Genomic DNA, 19,487 nt, shown 5'->3' with positions numbered 1-19,487 from the left:
AAGGAAAAGAGCAAGAGGACTGGATAAGGGCCCTCAGGGGGACCTGCCCAGGGGAGCATAGCATCGGGTGCTGGGTAGGGTGTCAGGGCTGGCCTGGGTACTTACTCCAGTCTCGTAGGTTGGGTTGTCAAATGCTGACTCCACGGTGATCCGGTCATAGGCGCGGGGTCGTGTTCTGGGCAGCTGCATGGGGTTTTTCCCCTGGAGCCTGTGGGACAGAGAAGCCTGTGCGTAGAGTGCGGGGCAGGAGTGAGGCAGGTGTGCAGGATAGGAATGGGAGCCAGACTCACCTGCAAAAGTAGAGGTATACACCTCCCACCAAGAGCGCCATTGCCACCAGTGGCAGGAAGATGGCAGCTGCCATGTGGGCAGCATCCAGGGTGCTGGAGGCAGCAGGTGCCTTGGCAACTGAAAGCACAGAGGGTGGGATTGGAGCAGAGGTCTGGTCACTTAGAGCTCACAGCCCTGCCCCTCTGCCCAGGGAAATCCAGCCAACAGCTCCTTCTTTTCCCCCTGCTAGTCCCAGACCTCTCTCTTTTCCAATCCACCCTCCTTGGGGAACCCAATGGCCTGGGATCTATCAGAACCAGCGGAAGAGACTACTTTCCTGGCCCTCGAGCGCAGGGGCTCACCATCCAGGCTGCGGCCGCTGTAGAACCCATCCAGAGAGGCTGGAACAAGAGGGGAGGGCCAAGGGCAGTGATTGAGTCCAACAGGCCTAACCACTAAGGCAGGGAGTGGGCTGGTCATGGGAAGGCTTTGTCCAGGAGAGCCCACCCCAGCATTTGTCTTGGTGTCACCAGGTCAGGAAGATCGGGCAGAGACTGGGGAGACCAAGGGTAATATGAAGGGAATGTGGGCAGTGGGCTCTGGTTCTCAGCATTTGACATCTTTGCCAGAGCAACCCTATGGGCCAGGCAGGGGGGCTTAGCGGGGCAGGTCACTCACCAGCCCTGCAGATGGGTGGAGGGTCACTCCAGTGTGAGGGGTTCCCAGGTACACATTTGATGCTGGCCTGGCCCTTCAGCACGTAGCCAGGGGCACATGAGAAGTGGACAGTAGCCCCCACTGGGTGTAGCTGCTTTTCAGGACTGCAGGCACCGTTCTCGGGGGCACTGAGGCTGTGGCATGGCTTGAGCTGTTCCACTGCAAAGCAGGCGGAGCCTAGTGAGGGTGCCAAGCCCCTAGCCTCCGGAGGCAGCATCTTTTATCGCCTACCAGAGGCTTCCCCTCCTACCCATGTGACACTTACGGAGACATTTGGGGGCCCGGTCGCTCCACTTGGGGCTGCTGGCTTGGCGGTCATGGCAGGTGAGGATGGCACTGCCCGTCAGCACGAAACCCTGGTCACAGATATACTGCACCGTGGCTCCCACGGGGAACTTGGGGCTAGATACGAGGCGTCGGCTGTGCTCCACATCCCCAGGGTCACGGCAGGAAGTTACTAGGGGTGTGTGGGGGGAGGGGGATGGGGAGGAAGTAGCTCAAGAAGAACGCAGCAAAAGCCAGTCCTCCTGGGCTTTGTGCCAGGCGGCCAACATCTTCATGCCAGGTAGCTTCACCCTCCAGTTATCTGTCACTACCGTTTTGCTTGTGGGGCCCCACCTCTGTCCCCTTCCAATCCATGAGAATCAACTGACACTGATGGATGGAATTTAATTAACAAAATAAACTGATGAGCAGAGAGGATCCAGAGATGTGGAAGCAAGGAACAGAGAGAGGAGTCTTGGAGGGAAGGTGGGAGAGATGATCAAGCAAACAACTTGTATGCATATATGCTTAACTCTTGGACACAGACAATAGGGTGGTGAAGGCCTGGGGTGGGGGGAGGGGTGGGTTGGAAGGAGTCAATGGGGGAAAAAGGGGACATATGTAATACTTTCAACAATGAAGATTAAAACAATGACAACAAACACTGATTGGCCAGCTACCAGGAACAAAATACTTGGAGTACTTTGTAGATAACTCTATGGAAAGGTATTGTCCCATTTCACAGATGAGGAAACTGAGGCTATGAGAGGTGGAAGAACTTCAAGGATACCAGCTGATAACAGTTGGAGTCTGGTTCATAGTCTGAGAGAGAGGTTTGTAGTTGCATTGGGAGGAGCATGTGGGGAACAGGTACACTCACCCCTCTGGCAGGAGGGCAGGTCCTCACTCCAGGTTAGGTCCCACTGGCACATAAGGATACTGGACCCCACCACCTGGTAGCCAGGGTAGCACTGGTAAGTGACGACAGTGCCATGCACCAGCTCAGGCTGTGACGGGCTCTTCCAGCCATTGGGGATCTCAGGCAGCTCTGGACACGTGTCATTGCGGGGCACCTCTAGGGGCACAGGGGCAAAAGATGTAGACCCTCCGCCAGTCCCAGAGTGCTGGCCTCCCTCCTCCTGAGGACACTCGACTCCTGCCACTCTGTCCTGGGCCTGGCCTGGGCCGGCTCAGTGATTCACTCTCCCCACTCAAGTGCCCCTCCTTCCTCGTCCCTGACATGACTGTCTCCTTGATTCCTGGTTTATCACCTTGGCTTTGACCTTAGCTCCAAATACTTGTTGGCCAGTTTCTCGGTCCTGAGAGATAGGCCGGGTAAAGTGGGAAAATTGTTACTTCTATTAAAGATGATCAGAAAGGTAGGATGGAATACTTTCCCTTAGTTCCCTATTTTTGTTAGGAAGTTCTGCCTGCTGCCCACCCAATCCCTCTTGCTGCAACAGAAGGTCCCTTTCTCCCACGGGGCCTTGGGGGAAGACGGAGAGCAAGGCGAACTTCAGGTGATGCCCAGAATATTTTGAGCTTTGCCTTGTCAGACAACAGCATTCAGGCTCCTCATCACCCTGGCCTCTCTGAATTGCATGCTTTGGGGTCTGCATTCTAGCATCCCTCCTCCCTCAGGCACAGGGTGGGGCAAAGGCAAACTCACCAAAGAAGTGGATGACGAAGCCTTGCTGGTAGCCCAGCACCGAGGTCCCAGGGTCTGACTGGAACTGGATGGTGACATCGGCCATGGAGGTAAAGAGCTTGAAGTGGCCTCGGGGCCCAGAATACTGGCCCAGAACCCGGGCTGTCAGGTCATCCCCGTCATAGAAGGTAAGTACATCACCAGGGCCTATGCGCAGCCTATGGAGTAGGACTGTCAGGGAGGGTGGGCCTGGGGGCCCCAGGATGGGCTGGGCAAGAGATGTCTCCATGGCTTAGGAGCTGGCGTGGCCGAGCCCAGTGGGCACTTACACTCGGACGTCCAGCATGATGCGCTTGTCTTCCTCCACGTGCACGCCCCAGATGCAGTCTTGTCCTCGGCCATAGGGCTCCGGCCAGTTGGGGGAGAGCACCACGCCAGCTGAGTCTGTGATCTCCCCACTGCACACAGCTGGAAGGCAGGGGAGGCCCGGGAGGCACATCCCCTCCGCATTCCCCCCACCCCCCAGTGCCATGTCCTGGAGCTGCCATCTGCCCACAGGAGTGCCTACCCATTGCTGGGAGTCCCCACCGTTCCCTCGGGGAAGCTTGAATGACAAGTCCCTGGGGCCCTGTGGCTCCAGGTTCTGTGGCTGGCTCCCCGGTGCCCACCCTGCTCCCTGCCCATGGCAGGCCCATCTCTGCTTGTGCCTACTAACCTCGGCAGGCTGGCTCTGTCTCATTCCACTGAGGGTCATGGGGGTCAACACACTCAATGATGATGGAGCCTTGCTCTAGGGTATAGCCAGGGTCGCAGCTGAACTCCACGGTGGTGCCCACAGGGTAGGAGGGCGCACTGCTGCTGAAGTTGCCGTATTTGACAAAGGGCTCATAGCAATGGCCCTGCTGGAAGGCTGCAAACCACAGAGCCCAGCTCAGCCTTCACTGGGACAAACGGGGCAAATGTCCTCCTACTTCCCTTCCTAGGCTTTCCCCATTCTGACTACAAATGTCTATTCTGGGCTTGGAGCAGGGGGCAGGAACAGCCCAGAGCACCATCCCTATTATGCTCACGAGGCTTTCTTGATCACCGTTATATTTCTAGCACCTAATTTTGTGCTTAATACATAGAAGGCACTCAAGCTTTGAATGCATGCATGCATGCATGCATGCATGAGTAGTTCTAGAATGTCTCGTAGCAATTCTCCTTCCCCAAGAATTGGGTCTTTTTTGCTCTTAAAATTCTAGAGAATTCATTCACTTGGACCAGAGGGCCTGGGTCCAGGCAGGGGTCTCCTGCAGATGGAGTAGGAATCCTGGACTTGAAGGAAGGGATGAAGAGAGAGAGGGCCTTGGTGCCAGGTGAGCAAGGGCTGAGTTGGAAGGAGGTGATGATGGCATGGAGGGGGAGGGTATGAGAGAAGAGACCCTGGGCCCAAACCCCCACTCTAGCCCCTCACCCCTGGGCAGGCCCCATCAGGCTCACCCTCATAGCGCAGGGCCATGCCTGCAGCTGCCCCGCTGCTGTCGGTGCTGAGCTCCACGAAGAAGTGTCGGCCGGAGCTGAGCAGGCCCTCAATGGGCAGATACTCCACCTCGTAGGAATCATACAGGGGCGGGGCCTCCACGTTGTCCCCATTGCGGATGATGAGCCTGGGTCAGTAGAGTGGCAGCTGTGTGGCTGGTTGCTGACCCGTGTGGGGTGTGACTCGTGTGGGGTGTGACCCATGCTTGTGTACTACTGTCCCTCCAGAAGGGTATTACCAAGCCAGGTGCTCCCCTCCCTCCAGGACATCCCCTCACCGGTCGTCATCCTCTGCCAGGGAAACCTTCTCAAAGTGCAAGTGCAGCCGCTGGCTCTCGGGAGCCTCCAGCAGCCAGTGGCAGGTGAGGTTGTTGCTGTAGTTGCCCGGGAAGCCAGGCGAGACGATGCGGCCGGTGGTGGCATTGCGGATCACTCCGCCACAGGCAGCTGGGAGACAAGGCCAGAACTGTGGGCACGGCCCCTGGCTGGATCCCTGGCAGCCTACCAAGCCTTCCTGCTTTCCCCAGCTCCATGCCCTGTGCGTGGGGCAGCAGCCATCTTTGCCTTCGTGGTGCTGAAGGTCAATCCTTTGCCCCTGTAATCCTGCAGCTCCAGGCAGCCTGGACTCCGAAATCTGCCTCCTAACCGTTCACATCTCTGGGACTATCCATATACATACAACTCCCTGGAATGTGGTAGCTCTGCCATGGCCTGGCTGTGTGGCCCTGGGTGAGTCATTTTCCTTCTCTGCTAACTCCTCCGGGAGGCCTTCCCTGACTGCCCCCAGGTGGACTTTATGAAAGCCTCTTACCCAGGCTCCAACCTTCTTGGGTGTATCTACTACTACCTCATGCCACTTCCTAAAACCAGTTACTGTTTGTGTATGTCCCTTAACTAGGATCCCCTGGGGGAGGGGCCCATCTTCTCAGGCCAGGCACAGTTGGTATTCAGTATTTGTTGAATCAAATGATTGTCAGTGTAAACAGGGGGGTAGTTCTAGATCAGGGTTGACAAACATGGTGTGCATGCCATTCACCTCCAAATTCTGTGCCCTGATTAGACACGACTAGTCAGGTGATGGCCTCGAACACTTTGTGAAATAGCATCACTGCCACCGTCATTCCTGGGCTAACCCTTGAGGGCCTTTCCAGCACTGCCTCCTCCGGCCTGGGATTGTCCTCTTTAGCAAGGAGCGGCTGAGCAGCTCACTTGTCCCCATCCCCAAGGACTGCTCAGTGCCTTGGCCACAGACGCCCAGCTGCCAAGAGGGGCCAGTGAAGGTGTCTCAGGCCAGAGGAGCGTGGCTGGTTCAGGCAGCACTTTCCTCTCCCGGACAGAGCACTTCGGACCCTGCCGCTGCCAAGACACAGGGCCTTGGTCTCTAAATGTTTAAGACAGCAGAGTGCTCTCACTGAGTAGGCCGCGTGGAGAGGGGGTTGTGGTGAAGGTCTCCTCCGCTTCTCTGCAGAGAGGGCACAGCCACCTTTTGCTTGCTCTCCTTCCCATCTGACCGTGCCCCGCCCTACACTTAAATTCCTCTGTGGCTCCCCGTGACCCCCGGACAGAGGCTAAGCTAAGATGACATTCAGCCCTTTATGAAGCTGATCTCTGGACTTGGCCTCAGCCTCTCCTTATTCCCCCCTTCTTTAGACACAGCTCACCAAGTCCACCCCTGCACGTGCTGCCCAGGAATCCACCCCTCCTCCCAGGCTAACATTCTTGTCATCCTTCCATGCCACCTCCTTGAGAAGCTTGCTTCGACTCCTTCCTCATTTTGGAGAAGCCTGCCCTCTGCTCTCTACTTTGTCCCATCCCAGCTGTGTCTGCCCTGACATGCCAAGCTGCTTGCTGGTCTCACTGGCCAGCCCATGCCTGGCTCACTCACCTCTGCTTATGCCAGGAAGAGTGTATAGAAGGAAATAAGGTTCAAAAGCCCATGCTAAGAAAAAAAAAAAAGGAAAAGAGCTCAAACTGCCTTTCCTATTGCAAACTAAACACTCCATCTTTTTCCTGCCAGCAGCACTTGGGAGTCGCTCCTTGCACTCCCGGCCTTTCTCTCATCCGTGTCTCTGGAATCTCTTCCCTACTCTTTATTTCCAAAGTCTCTAAGTTCAAACCCGCTTGCCTGGCTGGCCTCCCAGCCTCTGGACACCACCTGATTGGCTTTCCCGGGGAATAGTTCTGAGCTCCTCTCTCCTCCTCTCCAAAACCTTAAACAGCTCCCACCCCAGCAATTGGGCTGATATTCAAGGCGCCCCGCTCCTTCTGTCTTCTTCACAAGCCTCAGGCCTCAAACACTCCCTTCACTCTCCTCTGTGTCACTGTCCACTGAAATGTCAGACCTTCAGTGCCACTTGTCAATGCCCAGCTAAGAGTGGCTGCTCTCTCTCCTTCCAGGTCACGTCTGTCTCTTCATTGGTATTTTTTACTTCCTGCTGTGAGAGTTGATGACTCACATGCTTTCTTCTTCCCCCATTTCCTGGAAGGGTGGCTCGTTGAGGGCACGCTCCCTGCTGAATTCCGGTCTCTCTACCTGGGGTGCCTCTATGGAGTAGGTGCTCGCTAAGTGTGGGTTGGATGATTTCCAATGGCACGTGAAACCATTTTCTGGCTTCCTTATGGGGAGCCTGTGACGGTACTACGTAGCAACAGAGCACAGAGCTGACCCCCCCCCTCCCCCAATCTCACTCCCCCATTCAGCTCTGAGTCCCCTGGGGCCACTCACCAATGCAGATGGGCTCCCGGGAATCCCAGAAGGGCCGAGTGGCGTTGAGACAGGTAAGGAGCCTGGCACCCTTCAGCTGGTAGCCAGTGGCACAATGGAAGCGGGCACTGCCTCCTGGATGGAGGCTAGTGACGGTCACAGCTCCGTAAGCTGGACGTCGGGGAAAGTGGCAGCTCAGGAGATAGGCTGCAGAGAAAGATTGGGTGACATTGTGTGTGTGTGTGTGTGTGTGTGTGTGTGTTGAGGGGTTGTTGGGTCCCAGCCAGGGCAAAAGGGGTCAGTGCCAGCCTGCCTGGTGGTGTCACTTGGGGCCAGAGGAAGCATCAGGAGTTTCCGGAAAAGAGACTGACCCTTTCCCAGCAGCTAGGGCTCCGAGGTTCCTAACACTTCAGGCAGGTTACCTGGCCTATCGGTGTCACAGTGTCCTCATTTATTAGATGAGGTGAAAGCCCACCTACAGGGTTATTGTGAGAATAAATGGGGTAGTTTTTATTCAGCTTGTCATCCCTGGAATCCAGTTGGTCGTACATCTTCAAAAAATATTACTGAAAGACTTGAAGGTGTGAAAGCATTGAAACAGTGAAAAGCCTATACTAATGTATTTATATTATTTTTTCCCATAGGGGACAAATATGAATGGCAGCAGGAAAGACTGAAGCCAGACAGTAAAAACTTTCCCAATGTTCACTGAGAAATGCTAAAAAGTTCAGTGGCAAGGTAGTGCGCTTTTTAAAAAAACAGGATAGGCAAGGGTGAGGAGGTAAGGCACGCCTTCCAGGAAGTTGGGGGAGGGACAAGGTGCCCCAGGAAACGTGGTAGCTTTTAGATTTGTCATACCAAATACAACCAAATGGTGGCAGCAAATCCTACAGAACAACCTGGTCAATTCCAACTTGGGGCCAAGCTGGGGTGGTAGCTAAAATGGGGATCAGGGCTTGGGTCTGAGGTGGGGAGGGAGATCTGGAGGGGTCAAGGAGAAAGGCTGAAAGGAAAGCCTTGGGCTACAGAGTCTGCAGACCCCTGGGGGGCAGGGGAAGGGATGGGGACTGACCACTCCTAGGTCTTGGGATGGGAGGGTGACCCTACTGATGGCACCAGGTGGATGGAAAGAGGGGTCCAGGCAGGGACTCCGCTAGCCTCTGTGTGCCTTTGTGTGAATAGGAAAAGGAGCTGCCTCTGGGCTGACCAGGGTCCAGAATCAAATTTAGTGATTTTTTTCCCACCTGTTCTGGTCTTAGGTCTTGAAAGGGGGAGGATGATACCTACTCTTCCCTCTCTCACAGGGTTCCTTTAAAAAAAAATATTTTTTATTGATTTCAGAGAGGAAAAGAGGAGAGGAAGAGAGAGATAGAAACATCAATGGTGAAGGAGAATCATTGATCGGTTGCCTCCTGCATACCCCACACTAGGGATCGAGCCCACAACCCAGGCATGTGCCTGACCAGGAATCGAACCCTGACCTCTTGGTTTCCAGGTCAATGCTTAACCACTGAACCATGCTGGCTGACCTTTCACAGGGTTCTTAAGAGAATGGCCAATGATTGGTTACTTGTGATTGGCAGACAGTACAGGGCAGGGCTTAGGAAGTGAGCTCTGGGGTCAGACGGCCTGGATTTGAACCTAGGCTCTACACTTGCTGTGCTACCTTGGGCAAGTTACCTAACTTCTCTGTGCCCATTTCCTTGTCTGTCCATCCATTTATCTAGAATATTACATACAATGTTGTTTCATGAGAGGTTACATGAGAGGACAGATGTGCAGTGCCTGGCACAGAACAAATACTGAACACACCAGCCTGCTGTTGTTTATAATCTTGATTCATAAAAACACCTCACATTGGCATTCACCTTCCAGCTCTTAAAATATCTTCATACTCTTCTTACTTGATGTCTACAACATGCTTAGGAGGAAGGCAGGCAAGGTAGGGGTATTAATCCGTTTTCAGCTGAGGAAAACTAAGGTTTGGAGAGACTGAGGGACTTGCCCTGATCACACGGCCAATAGGTGGTAGCGTGGGCCCTTGAGGCTCCTAGCTATAGAGCCCACTTGCTTTGCATCTCCCCTCTCCCACCTACTTCCCCTGACTTAGGAGTCAGGGAAACAGAGACCTGGGCTTAGGAGTCAGGAAACCTGAGCGGAACAAGACAAGGCTGACCTGGGCAGTTCAGGGCAGCCACTCACAATGATGTGGGAAGAAACTCTAGGCCAGGGTGGGATGGGGAAAAGGGTGTGGGGCGCTTTACCCAGAGCGGAGGGCGTGGTACTCGGGGAGTTCTAGGCCATGAGCCAGAGGCCATGCTCATCACTTACATCTTCTCTGTGAGTTCTTGTCACAACTCTGGGAAGGGAGGGCCCCCTGTCTCACAGACTAGGAAATTGGGCTGGGATGAGGTGAGAGCAGGATGCTGGGGGCGGATGACAAAGCCCCCGGACTTGACAGTGGGTAAAGTGCCACTTTGCAGGACGAGCTTCCTCCTGTTGCCATGACGACGGCTCCTGGAGTGCCTTCACCACTGCAATCTGTTGAGCTATTTTCTCCCTGGTGTCTGTTTCTGGAGCCAAGTCCGGTGCCAGGAATGCTCAGGAGGGAGGAGGGGGATGCCTGGCAGGGCTCCCTGCCTGCTCACCCTGCCTGAGGCTGTGGGAGGGGAGCTGGGACGTGGTTCTGCAGTGGAGGCCTTTGTGGGACCCCATCTCTGTGATCTCCAGTATCATCTTGGACAGGTCCAGCAGGAGTGTTGGTATGGGGTCCCTTACCCCCTCTGCTGGCACCCTCTTTCTCCAGCCCAGGGAGACACACGTGTGAGCACATGCTCTTCCTGTTCCCATCTCTGGGATCAGGGCTAATTACAGTCTATAATTAGGGGAATTACACTCATTAGGGAAAGAGCTGATCATTGACAAAAACTGGGCTGAGGAGGGAGGGCTTCTGGGAGCTGAGAAGGAGGCAGCACTGGGCTAGCTCTCCCAGCCCCTCCGTGGGTCTGCTCCCCCTGAAGGGCCTCCAACTTGCTGCCTTTCAGCCACCTTTGGCCCAACAGAGGGGAGGTCCGGGGTTTTTGCGCAAAGGAATTTGCAGCAGGAGAGAAGGTTACCATGGTGTGAAATTATGCCTGCTGTTTAGGAGGATTGATGAGCCATGAGGGAGGCTGACTGGGCTGCCTAGATGCTCACCCTTTCCTCAGCTGGCCTCTTGCTTCTGCCAACCCCCTGGCCAGCCCCACCACCAAACCCCTGCTGCCACGCCAGGCTGTTCTCCCAGTTTGGGTGGTCAAGTCCGGAAGGGGTGAGTGCTCCTCAGGTGGGTTCCAAGCGTCTGCATCGTCTGCATCATCTGCATCGTCAGAGGAGGGCCTGCCCTCCTCCCTCGGCTGCGGCCCCCCACAGGGCCAAGGAAGTGGTCCGTGACAATTCAAAGCAATCCTGTAACTGTTCACACCAATTATTTCCCCATTAGCATGCCCCAATCTAAACCCGCTATCCTCCTGCAGCAGCACAAGAGATCAAGAAGACTTTGTCTTGCCGAAACCGGTTTGGCTCAGTGGATAGAGCATCAGCCTGTGGACTGAAAGGTCCCAGGTTCTATTCTGGTCAAGGGCATGTACCTTGGTTGCAGGCACATCCTCCGTAGGGGGTGTGCAAGAGGCAGCTGATCTCTCTCTTCCTCTCTGTAAAAAAATATCAATAAAATATATTAAAAAAGAAAAAAAAGAAGACTTTGCCTGGGGAAGGGGGTGCTGGGAGGGATGCCTATGGGAAGGGGTACAGTTCCAAGCCCCTTCTCCCTTTCCATCCTGCTAGCTCTTTAAAATGTTTCTGGTTCCTTCGTGGAGCATGGGCTAAGCACTGGACATGCACCGTTTTTGTTTAATCTTTATCATTGACTTTAATGTGGAGCTTCTTATTCTCATCTCACAACAGAGGAAAAGGAAAGTTAAAGAGGTTCTGTCCAAAGTCAATAGCCAGCGGGGAAGAGATTCAAACACAGATCTGCCTGGTCTGTGATGTCACCATTACACAATGCCACTTCTCTATTTCCTCACAGTAATCTCGTGAGATGGGACCTGAAGTTCAGGGATAGTAAGCAAGTTCTCTAAGCTCACACAGAGATTATTAGCAGAATTAAGATTTGTAAGCATGTTTGTCTCAACGGTCTTTCCAGTTCTGAGCTGACTGGGGCATGGGCCAGGGCTAGGGTGGGTTATACAGCTCAGGAAGGCCAGGCCAGTAGCTAAGCACTTCCACATGGTCCCTGACCTTGACCCCTTTGCATTTTGGCAAAGCTTATAATGTTATTGCCTTTTTAAGTGTCTGCCTCCCCAGAGATTTTTAACTCCTTGAGGGCAAGGGCTTGGCTGGTTCATCTTGATACTGCCAGGCTTGGCAAAGAGTAGATGCCTAGGAAAAGTATAATGAATGAATGAATAAATGAATGAATGAGTGGCAGTAGGCACACCTGGGGGTTACCTGATCCTGTGTTAGTTTCCCTTCCAGACCACTTCTCTGCAGGTGGAGGAGGGAAGGTTCTGGAAGGGTCAGATGTGCAATACTCACCTCCAATTGTGTGCAGCTCCACCAGGCGTCTGTGCTGTATGTTACTAGCCTCTCCCTGTTCCCCATGCCCCCATGCTGTCATAGCACCAGAGACCCCAGGAAGGCAGCCAGTCTGGGCTGGTTCTTCCTCTGCTGCCTGGGCCTACCTTGGTAGTGGAAATGGAATGTGCCAGGCCCTGCAGGTGGTGGGAGGCTCTGGAACCTCAGGGATGCTTGGTGGGTGGGGCTTCGGATGACTTGGCCCCTCAGCAGGAAGGACTGGTTGGCCAGAAGCAATGGGTCAGGTCCTCCCAAGCCCTCCACAGTCACCGTCTCCCCTTCCCGCAGGCTGATGTTCCGGACCTGCCGATGGAAGAGACAGCAAAGCAGAGCAGTCAGGCTTTGTCCTGCTGAGTCTTACTGCCTGTCGGTTCCTGCAGGCCCTGGGCCTGGCCAATCCTCAGTGTCCCTTGGGCATTGGTGCCCCCAGGGTCTGAGCTGGGCACTTTAGTACAGAAGGAGGTCATTTTACCTTCTCAGTAATCTTGTGGGATGGGACCTGAAGTTCAGAGATAGTAAGCAAGTTATCCAAGGTCACACAGAGATTATTAGCAGAATCAAGATTTGTAAGCATGTTTGTCTCAAAGCTCTTCAGCTACACCTGCTGCTTCCTGTACTTTCATTTCTCTGGGCTCAGTTTTCTCATCTGTAAAGTGGGGATGGAGTAGGTGCATTGAACTAGATGGTGTCTGAAAGCCTGGCCAACATTGTGAGGTACTATTTTTATTTTTATTTTTAAAATTGATTTGAGAGGGGAACGGGAGAGAGATTTGCTATTTCACTTATTTATGCATTCATTGGTTGATTCTTGTATGCACCCAGACAGGGGATTGAACCCATAACCTTGGCATATCAGGATGGCGCTCTAACCAAATGAGCTACCTAGCCAGGATGGCATTGTGAAGTCTTAACTGTCAGATCATGTGCTCAGCTTCCCCAGGACTTCCTCTGTTAGGTGCCTCATAGGCACCCCACATCCAATCTGCATCATACTGAGCCACCCTCTTCCCCCAGCCAGCCGTTCCCCTGGCTCCCCATCTCAGGATGACCTCCCCATCCACCTGCAAGCCCAACTCAGTAACTGGCACCTTGCCTCTTTCCTCATCTCCCACATCCAATCAGTCATTCAGTCCTGTCATGTGGATCCAAATCTGTTCACTACCCTTCATCCCCACTGCCACTTCCCTGGTACTTCACTATTGTTCTCACCTAGATCATTGCAGCAGCCTCCTGGCCAGCCTCTCCGTCTGCAGGGCTTAACCCACTCCACCCTCCACATCAATGTTTCTGAACTACAGCCAGGTCATAGTCTCATCCCGTTGCCAATCATGGTGCTTCTGTGTTTAAATCCCCTGGTGGCTCTCCAATGAGCCCACAAAGCCCATAGTGTCTGGTTCAAACTCCTTGCTGTGGCCCTCAAGGCCCTGCCCAATGTGGCCCCTGCTGACCCCTGGCTTTATACCATGAGCCTCCTCATGTCACCACCATTCTATTCTCTCTTCTATTCTCAGTAACCTCTTTTTCCAATCCTTCGCTCTGGCTGTCACAGGTCGCTCTGCCACCACTCCAGTCCTCAAGTCCTTAATCCCTGGAGCATCCTTCTAGGCCCCAGCCTCCGTTCAGTCAAACAAACATGGACTAGCACAGCCTCTACCCAGAGGGGAAGTAGCAGGGTGGCCTGGTACAAGGAGCACTGGATTGGGAGCCCAGAAATCTAGGACCTCACCCTAACCACGTAATCTTGGACAAGTACGTTGACCATTTGAGCTTCAGTTCCTCATCTTATAAAATGGCCTTTGCTACTCAAAATGTGGTCCAGCAGCATCAGCATGACCTGGGAGCTTGTAAAAAATGCAGAATCTTAGACCCCACCTCCGATCTACTAAATCATACTCTTCATTTTAACAAGATCCCCAGGTGATTCAGAAACACTCACCTACAGGATCTCCAGGCTCCCTACCATGTTGCTCTGAGGTAGGGCCTGCAAGGGTTAACCACGTGGGCTAGTTAAGTGGTGTCCAGTGAGTCACCAGGTCCCTCCCAGTCTTACCTTCCAAATATTCCGGTTGGTTTCTCCTCTCCTCCCTTTGTAACTGTCTTGGCTCAGATCTCCCCTATTGTTTCTCACCTAGACAATGGCCTTCACACCTCCTATCCCCAACTCATTTGCCAGGTCTCGGCTGCCTCAGATCAGATCATGTCTCTCTCCCACCCAAACCCTGTCTGTGACTTCAGAGGACAAGGTCCAAACTTGCCAGCTCGCAGTTGGCCCCGGGGGCTTTGCCAGCCTCACATACCTGCACCGCAGCCACAGGCTTTGCCTCACACCTGCCCTCTGGGTATTTGCCTACGCAGGACCCTGCCCAGGGACTGCTTTCCCTTCTTCCCTTCAGATCTCGGGGCCATCACCCGCTGCCTCTCAAGCCAGGCCAGTCAGTTCCTTTGCTCTGGGCTCTCCCCACCTGTCCTCTACCCAGGGTGGCATTTTGGGTCACAACTCCTCCTCACTGGCATTCTCAATCAAGGTGGGTGGAGAGAGGGAATGTGTGGGCTGCTGGAGGTACAGTCCTCCCCAGAGTCCTGTGAACTGAGAAGCCAGAGGAGGCTGAACACAGCCATGTCCAGAGACGGCCACATTAGGCTCTGGGCCCCTCAGACTGTGGGTTCTGAGAACAGATGTGCCCTGAGGACGCCCCTGGCTGGGAGAAAAGACCTGGAGGGTCTTTGGGGCTGAAGAGAATGATAAGAGAGGGTGCTGGGCAGAAGTGCCTCCTCCGCCAGGAGCTGTCCGCCATGGCACATTTGGGTGGAGGCTGCCTGGCCATCTGCTGGTGACATTCCTCAGGGAATTCCTGCGGCAGGCGGAGGCTGGAGGAGGCCCCTTCAAACTTGGAGATTTTGTGATTCCAGAGTTGGGCAAACAAGACTCACACACGTGGAATCTGTAATTATCGAGAGATGCCAGGCAGCATATAATTCTGCCTTAAGTGGCACTGAACACGTGCAGCAGGAATCCTCTAGGGGGGAAGTGGAGGAGTTGCAGGCAGAGGGAAAGCGCACAGAGCAGGTGGGACTGAGAGGGGAGGGGGAGGGAGCGCGGGGTGGTGGTGGTGGGGGGTGAGGGGGATGGACTGGAAGAAAGAAGAGGAGGAGGAGGAAGGGAGGACATCTCTACTGAGAAATTACTCTGGAAGCAAAGGCAGAGAAGTAGAAACGAATTAGCATTTTCTCCCAGTTCCCATAAACACCCTTTTGACCTCTAGCTTCCAGCTCCTGACCCTGCTGGTTTTGCTAGCAGCAACAGCATCATTGCAACAACAATAATTACCATTTACAGAGCACCCATAACATGCCAAGCCTGTACTATTTATGGATATTATTTCAGCCTCCCCACAGGTATCAGGTAGGTGGTAAAATCTCCATAAAGTAAACAGAAAGGCTAAGGAACTTGCAAAAGATCACACACAAGTGTTACACAGCAGAGTCTTGCTTTGCTGGAGGAAAAGGCAGCTCCTTTCCTCCGGACCTCATGGGACTGTTGCCGCAGATAGACTTGCAGACATCTTTATTCCCAGGCCCCAGGCCTGCCAGGTACAGCAGGGAGTTGGAACTTGGCCTGACTTGGCTTTTTCCAAGATGCTGAGATTTGTGTTCCCACCAGCCATTCTTCCTCTCAGAAGCCTGTCAAGCTGGGAACACTGGGAGCTGAGGCCTCTGGTCTGGGGAAGGCAATGCCCCCTTAAGCTGGCCTGGCTCCTAGCCCAGTGTGGTGGTGACGGTTGTGATGAGTGCATGGAATTGAGAGGGCCTGGGTTATTGCCTTTTTAAGTATCTGTCTCCCCAGAGATTTTTAACTCCTTGAGGGCAAGGGCTTGGCTGGTTCATCTTGATAGTTCCAGTGTCCAGCACAGGCTTGGCAAGGAGTAGATGCCTAGGAAAAGTATAATGAATGAATGAATAAATGAATGAATGAGTGGCAGCAGGTTACCCGATCCTGTGTCAATTTCCCTTCCAGGCCACTGGGTTCCCTGGGGATCACATCCACAAAGCACCCCTTTCTTGGCCAGAGACTGTCTGGTCCCTGAGGTTTCAGACACCTACGTGCAGGCCCGCTGCAGTAGCTGGAATGTAATTTGTCGCTTGTTTGAGGGCCAGGCCTGACAGGAGCCAGACTGGCCTGGGTGTTGGACAAGGATGGTGATGAAGCCTTGATGCAATTTGCAGGCTTCTGAAGAACTTGGGAGACAGATTGAAATGTCAGTTCTGCTCACAAGGACTCTCTTTTCACACTCCTAGCCAGTGACAAGAGGAGAGCTGGGGGCCAAGCAGGGGGCAGAGAGAAGCAGAGGGAGATGAGGGAAATTCCCATAGGACTCCAGATTAACACTGACCAAAGGGTCAGTTCAAGGAAGGAAATATAGCCACTTTGAGGAGACTGATTCTTTCCTGGATGGGATGTGCTGAGGACACAGGTTGTCCTTTGCCATCCCCAGTCCCTTGGCCTGACCTGTTCCCATAGAAGCTACCAGTCGGGTCTCCAGAACGGGCCCTCAGGGTGTGACTCAGAGGTGGGATGGTGCCACCAGGCTTTGCACACAGTTGCCCTAGTACAACCATGCATAGGTGGATGAGCTCAAGGATGACGTGTATGTGAGCCCCATTCCTAGCACCTGAGCCTCCCATCCCCTGCAACTGACCACAGCCCCTGCACCATTACACTCTCCTGGCCACTGACACACACGTGTATACTCTGACATAGGCCCGCTTGCATGCACACAGCTCCCTCAAACACATGGCCTGGCACAAGATTCACGTGCTCTTTCATGCCAATAGTATAATCACAATTTCCACCGTGAGTTCAAAAGCTCGTTCACACCCAGTATCCTTTCAGATCTCACCAAATCTCAGTAAGGGAAGCAGGTCAGGCTGTGTTTACTCCAACTCCAGAGCTGAGGGAAACTTGTAATCAGAGAAGTTGAGAGCTCCTCTTTGGGTCCCACAGTAATTCCAGGACAAAACCAGGACTCCAGGCCAGGGCTCCTGATTCCTGGTCCAGGGCTTTGTCTTCAGGCACAGCACCCCAGCCCCTCCTCCAATCTGGGAGAATTCCATGTAGGTGTCCTAAAGGAGCTGGCAGGGCTGGGCTGAGAGAAGGGGTCAAAGATGGAGCACCCCCTCCCCCCCTCCCCTACTGTCCCAGCCTGAACCCCCTCTTTGGATTTGCCACACTGATAGATCCTCCCTTCCCTCAGTTGATGGACAGACATAAACCCCACCTGCAGCCAGACATTCCTGAGCTCTGAACCACCAATCAGCACCTGCCAAATACCCCACACCATTCCTAAGTCCCTAGGTCCCTAATCAATCAGCGTGTGCTGAGTGCCCTAAGCCCCGCCTTCTATCCTTAAAGGTGCTTGTAAGCCCCTCGCTCGCTCTCTTCCCCACCTCTCCGTGGAAACAGCCGGCAGGGGTACCCTTCCTTCCAATAAAGCCTGTGTCCTGCCATCCTGGTCTCCGGTCTACCTTCTCTATTTAATCTATCATGATGGTGCCTCAGATCCGGGTGAACGTGGTAAATCCTCTGGCCCTGCTTGGTGGCAGGGTCCTGAGTTGATTGGCCCGTTCAGAATACCTCTGGAACCCTGCCGAACCAGGACACGTGGGAATCCCGTCACTTCTATCACACACCCAGGCCAAACTCCTGGGCTAGTGGAAGGACGGGTTCTTGAGTCCCGGGATCAATCCAAGCACTATCACTGATAAGTTGAAAGGTCCTTGGGAAAGTTACATGACTTCTCTGAGTCCCAGTCTCACCCGTGAAATAGGATAATCCTGCCACTTCCTGAGGCTGTAAGGATTCAGTTAGGTGCCGCCTGCAAGGGGCTCAGCACAGAGTGGGCGTAGCATTAGCAGGCCTCTTTCCCTTTCTTGAGGAGACCTGCACCCTCCTCTGGTAAGACCATGCCATTGCCATGATGATAGCTGGCTGTCTACCCACCCCGCCCGCCGGCCTGCCAGGGCTCTGCCTCGGAAGCACTGTGCCTGGGAGCCACCCTACCCTGCCCAGGTTCTGTAGCTGCCTGGAAGCAGGGTGAAGGGCCTGAGGTGCCACTGCCCAGTATGGCCCATGCGGGAGCTTTCTGAGCCAAGGAAAGGAGCCAGACTCAGACTGAGTAGCTGGGAGGGGCCTTCTGTTTCAATCTCCGGCTGAAGTCCGGAGAAGGTCAGGAGCTTAGCCCAGTCACCAAGATGGGCTGCAGAGCTGGGTAGGACTGGAAATTCAATTCCAGTTCTGGAGCCCGCAGCAGCCTCTGTGCTCTGTCTGAACTGATTCTCTTTCATAAACTCTTACGGGGCAGGGTCTGCTCTAAGGGTGGGCGGAGGGGCTAGAGCTGCCTGTACCCCTCTAGCCCCCCTCAAATGGGCCTTTCATGAAAGAGGAGGTTGTCAGAAATAACACCTCTTGATATGTCAGGGAAGAACTGGGTGCTTTGGCCATTAAACTGGCAGCTGGCCTGGCAGGAGAGAAGTGTGTTCCAATGGGGCCACCTGGGGCACTGGGGCAGGGACAGCGGGCAGCTGTGCCCAGGCTCCAGATGGTATAGGGAGCAACCAAGCCAGGATGGAGGCTGGCAGTGGGAGAGCTCTTGGAATGCCAAGCACAGTCAGAGGCATGTGCCAGGCCCAGAAAGACCTGGAGCCCTCGGGGGAGAATGACTGCTTGGAAGGGATGGGACCTGAATGGGCTTGTGCCCACTCATCATAAAAGGACTTCTCTGGATCTCTCAAGAAAGAGCCTAGCCCAGTGCCCGAACCCCTGCTGAAGCGGGCAAGACTTCTCTGAGCTGTCCTCTGTGCTGTGGGCAGCTCAGACCCTGGCCTTAGCTAGCACAGATATCTGCAGTGCCCTGAAGGGAGGTGTGGGGCTGGTCATGAGCAGGTTAGGAGGGGCTGTGGTCCAAACTGGGCTGTCAGGGATTCTGGAACCCCGAGGCTATTCTCATGAGAAGGACATTGAAAGGGTCTTGCTCAGGGCCCCAGCCTTTAGCTAAGGTTGTGGTCACATGGCAGGGGCTCAATATCACCCAAGGATGTTTTTCCATTGATTTATTTTTATTTTTTTAGAGAGAGGAGGAGAGGGCGGGAGGGAGGAAAGAGAGAGAGAGAGAGAGAAAGGTTGATGTGAGAGAGACCCATAGATTGATTGCCTCCCGCACATGCCCCAGCCAGAGCCAAGGATCAAACCTTCAACCCAGGTATGTGCCCTTGACTGGGAATTGAAATCGTGACCTTTCGGTGTACAGGCCGATGCTCTAACCCCTGAGCACACTGGCCAGGCAGGAACAACTTTATATCCTGCTTCATTCTGGCTGATTCTATCCCTTTCCCTCCGACCCTCCCAGCCTAGGCCTCAGGCTCTGTCTCGGGCCATCAAGGCTCTCCCCTCGCTGTGGAGGCGGAGGGCGGGGCGTTTGCCTTCCACATTTCCTGATGGCAATCCAGGGCTGTGGCAGGTCTTCCTCTCAAGGTTGCCTGGTAACGGCTTTTGCATTCTGATGAAAAAAAATGAGGCAGCAGCAAACAACAGTCACAGGGCTTACATGAGGGGGTGGGCATCTAGGGTGGGGCTTGTGCCTGGGCCAAAGCTGGGGCAGGCAGAGCCAACAGCTTGCTCCTTTGTGGAGGGTCTCAGGACTGAGCCCAGCCTGGCCCAGTGGGCTTCAGTGGGGATGGTAGGCTTGGGGGTCA

General features: G+C 54.1%; 1 protein-coding gene across 3 annotated transcripts in view; it reads right to left on the bottom strand.

Moving 5' to 3' along the window:
• SEZ6 (seizure related 6 homolog) overlaps window positions 1-19,487 on the bottom strand; it is a 45,906-nt gene that overhangs the window by 1,129 nt on the left and 25,290 nt on the right. For 2 of the 3 annotated variants that reach the window (XM_036408606.2, XM_036408607.2), the window contains exons 4-16: window positions 11,846-12,041; window positions 7,146-7,331; window positions 4,699-4,867; window positions 4,382-4,548; window positions 3,615-3,809; window positions 3,229-3,367; window positions 2,921-3,117; window positions 2,132-2,326; window positions 1,253-1,444; window positions 949-1,146; window positions 633-671; window positions 291-408; window positions 106-208 (exon numbers count right to left, since the gene is read on the bottom strand). In XM_036408606.2, the coding sequence (XP_036264499.1) occupies window positions 106-208; window positions 291-408; window positions 633-671; window positions 949-1,146; window positions 1,253-1,444; window positions 2,132-2,326; window positions 2,921-3,117; window positions 3,229-3,367; window positions 3,615-3,809; window positions 4,382-4,548; window positions 4,699-4,867; window positions 7,146-7,331; window positions 11,846-12,041 (2,094 nt within the window). Of the gene's footprint in view, window positions 1-33; window positions 209-290; window positions 409-632; window positions 672-948; window positions 1,147-1,252; window positions 1,445-2,131; window positions 2,327-2,920; window positions 3,118-3,228; window positions 3,368-3,614; window positions 3,810-4,381; window positions 4,549-4,698; window positions 4,868-7,145; window positions 7,332-11,845; window positions 12,042-19,487 lie in introns of those variants that run through there. The other variant, XM_036408604.2, reaches the window with a different exon arrangement.

Source organism: Pipistrellus kuhlii, unplaced genomic scaffold (genome assembly GCF_014108245.1).
Source record: "Pipistrellus kuhlii isolate mPipKuh1 unplaced genomic scaffold, mPipKuh1.p scaffold_m20_p_39, whole genome shotgun sequence".
Lineage (NCBI taxonomy): Eukaryota > Metazoa > Chordata > Mammalia > Chiroptera > Vespertilionidae > Pipistrellus > Pipistrellus kuhlii.
This window is presented reverse-complemented; position numbering and strand designations above follow the sequence as displayed.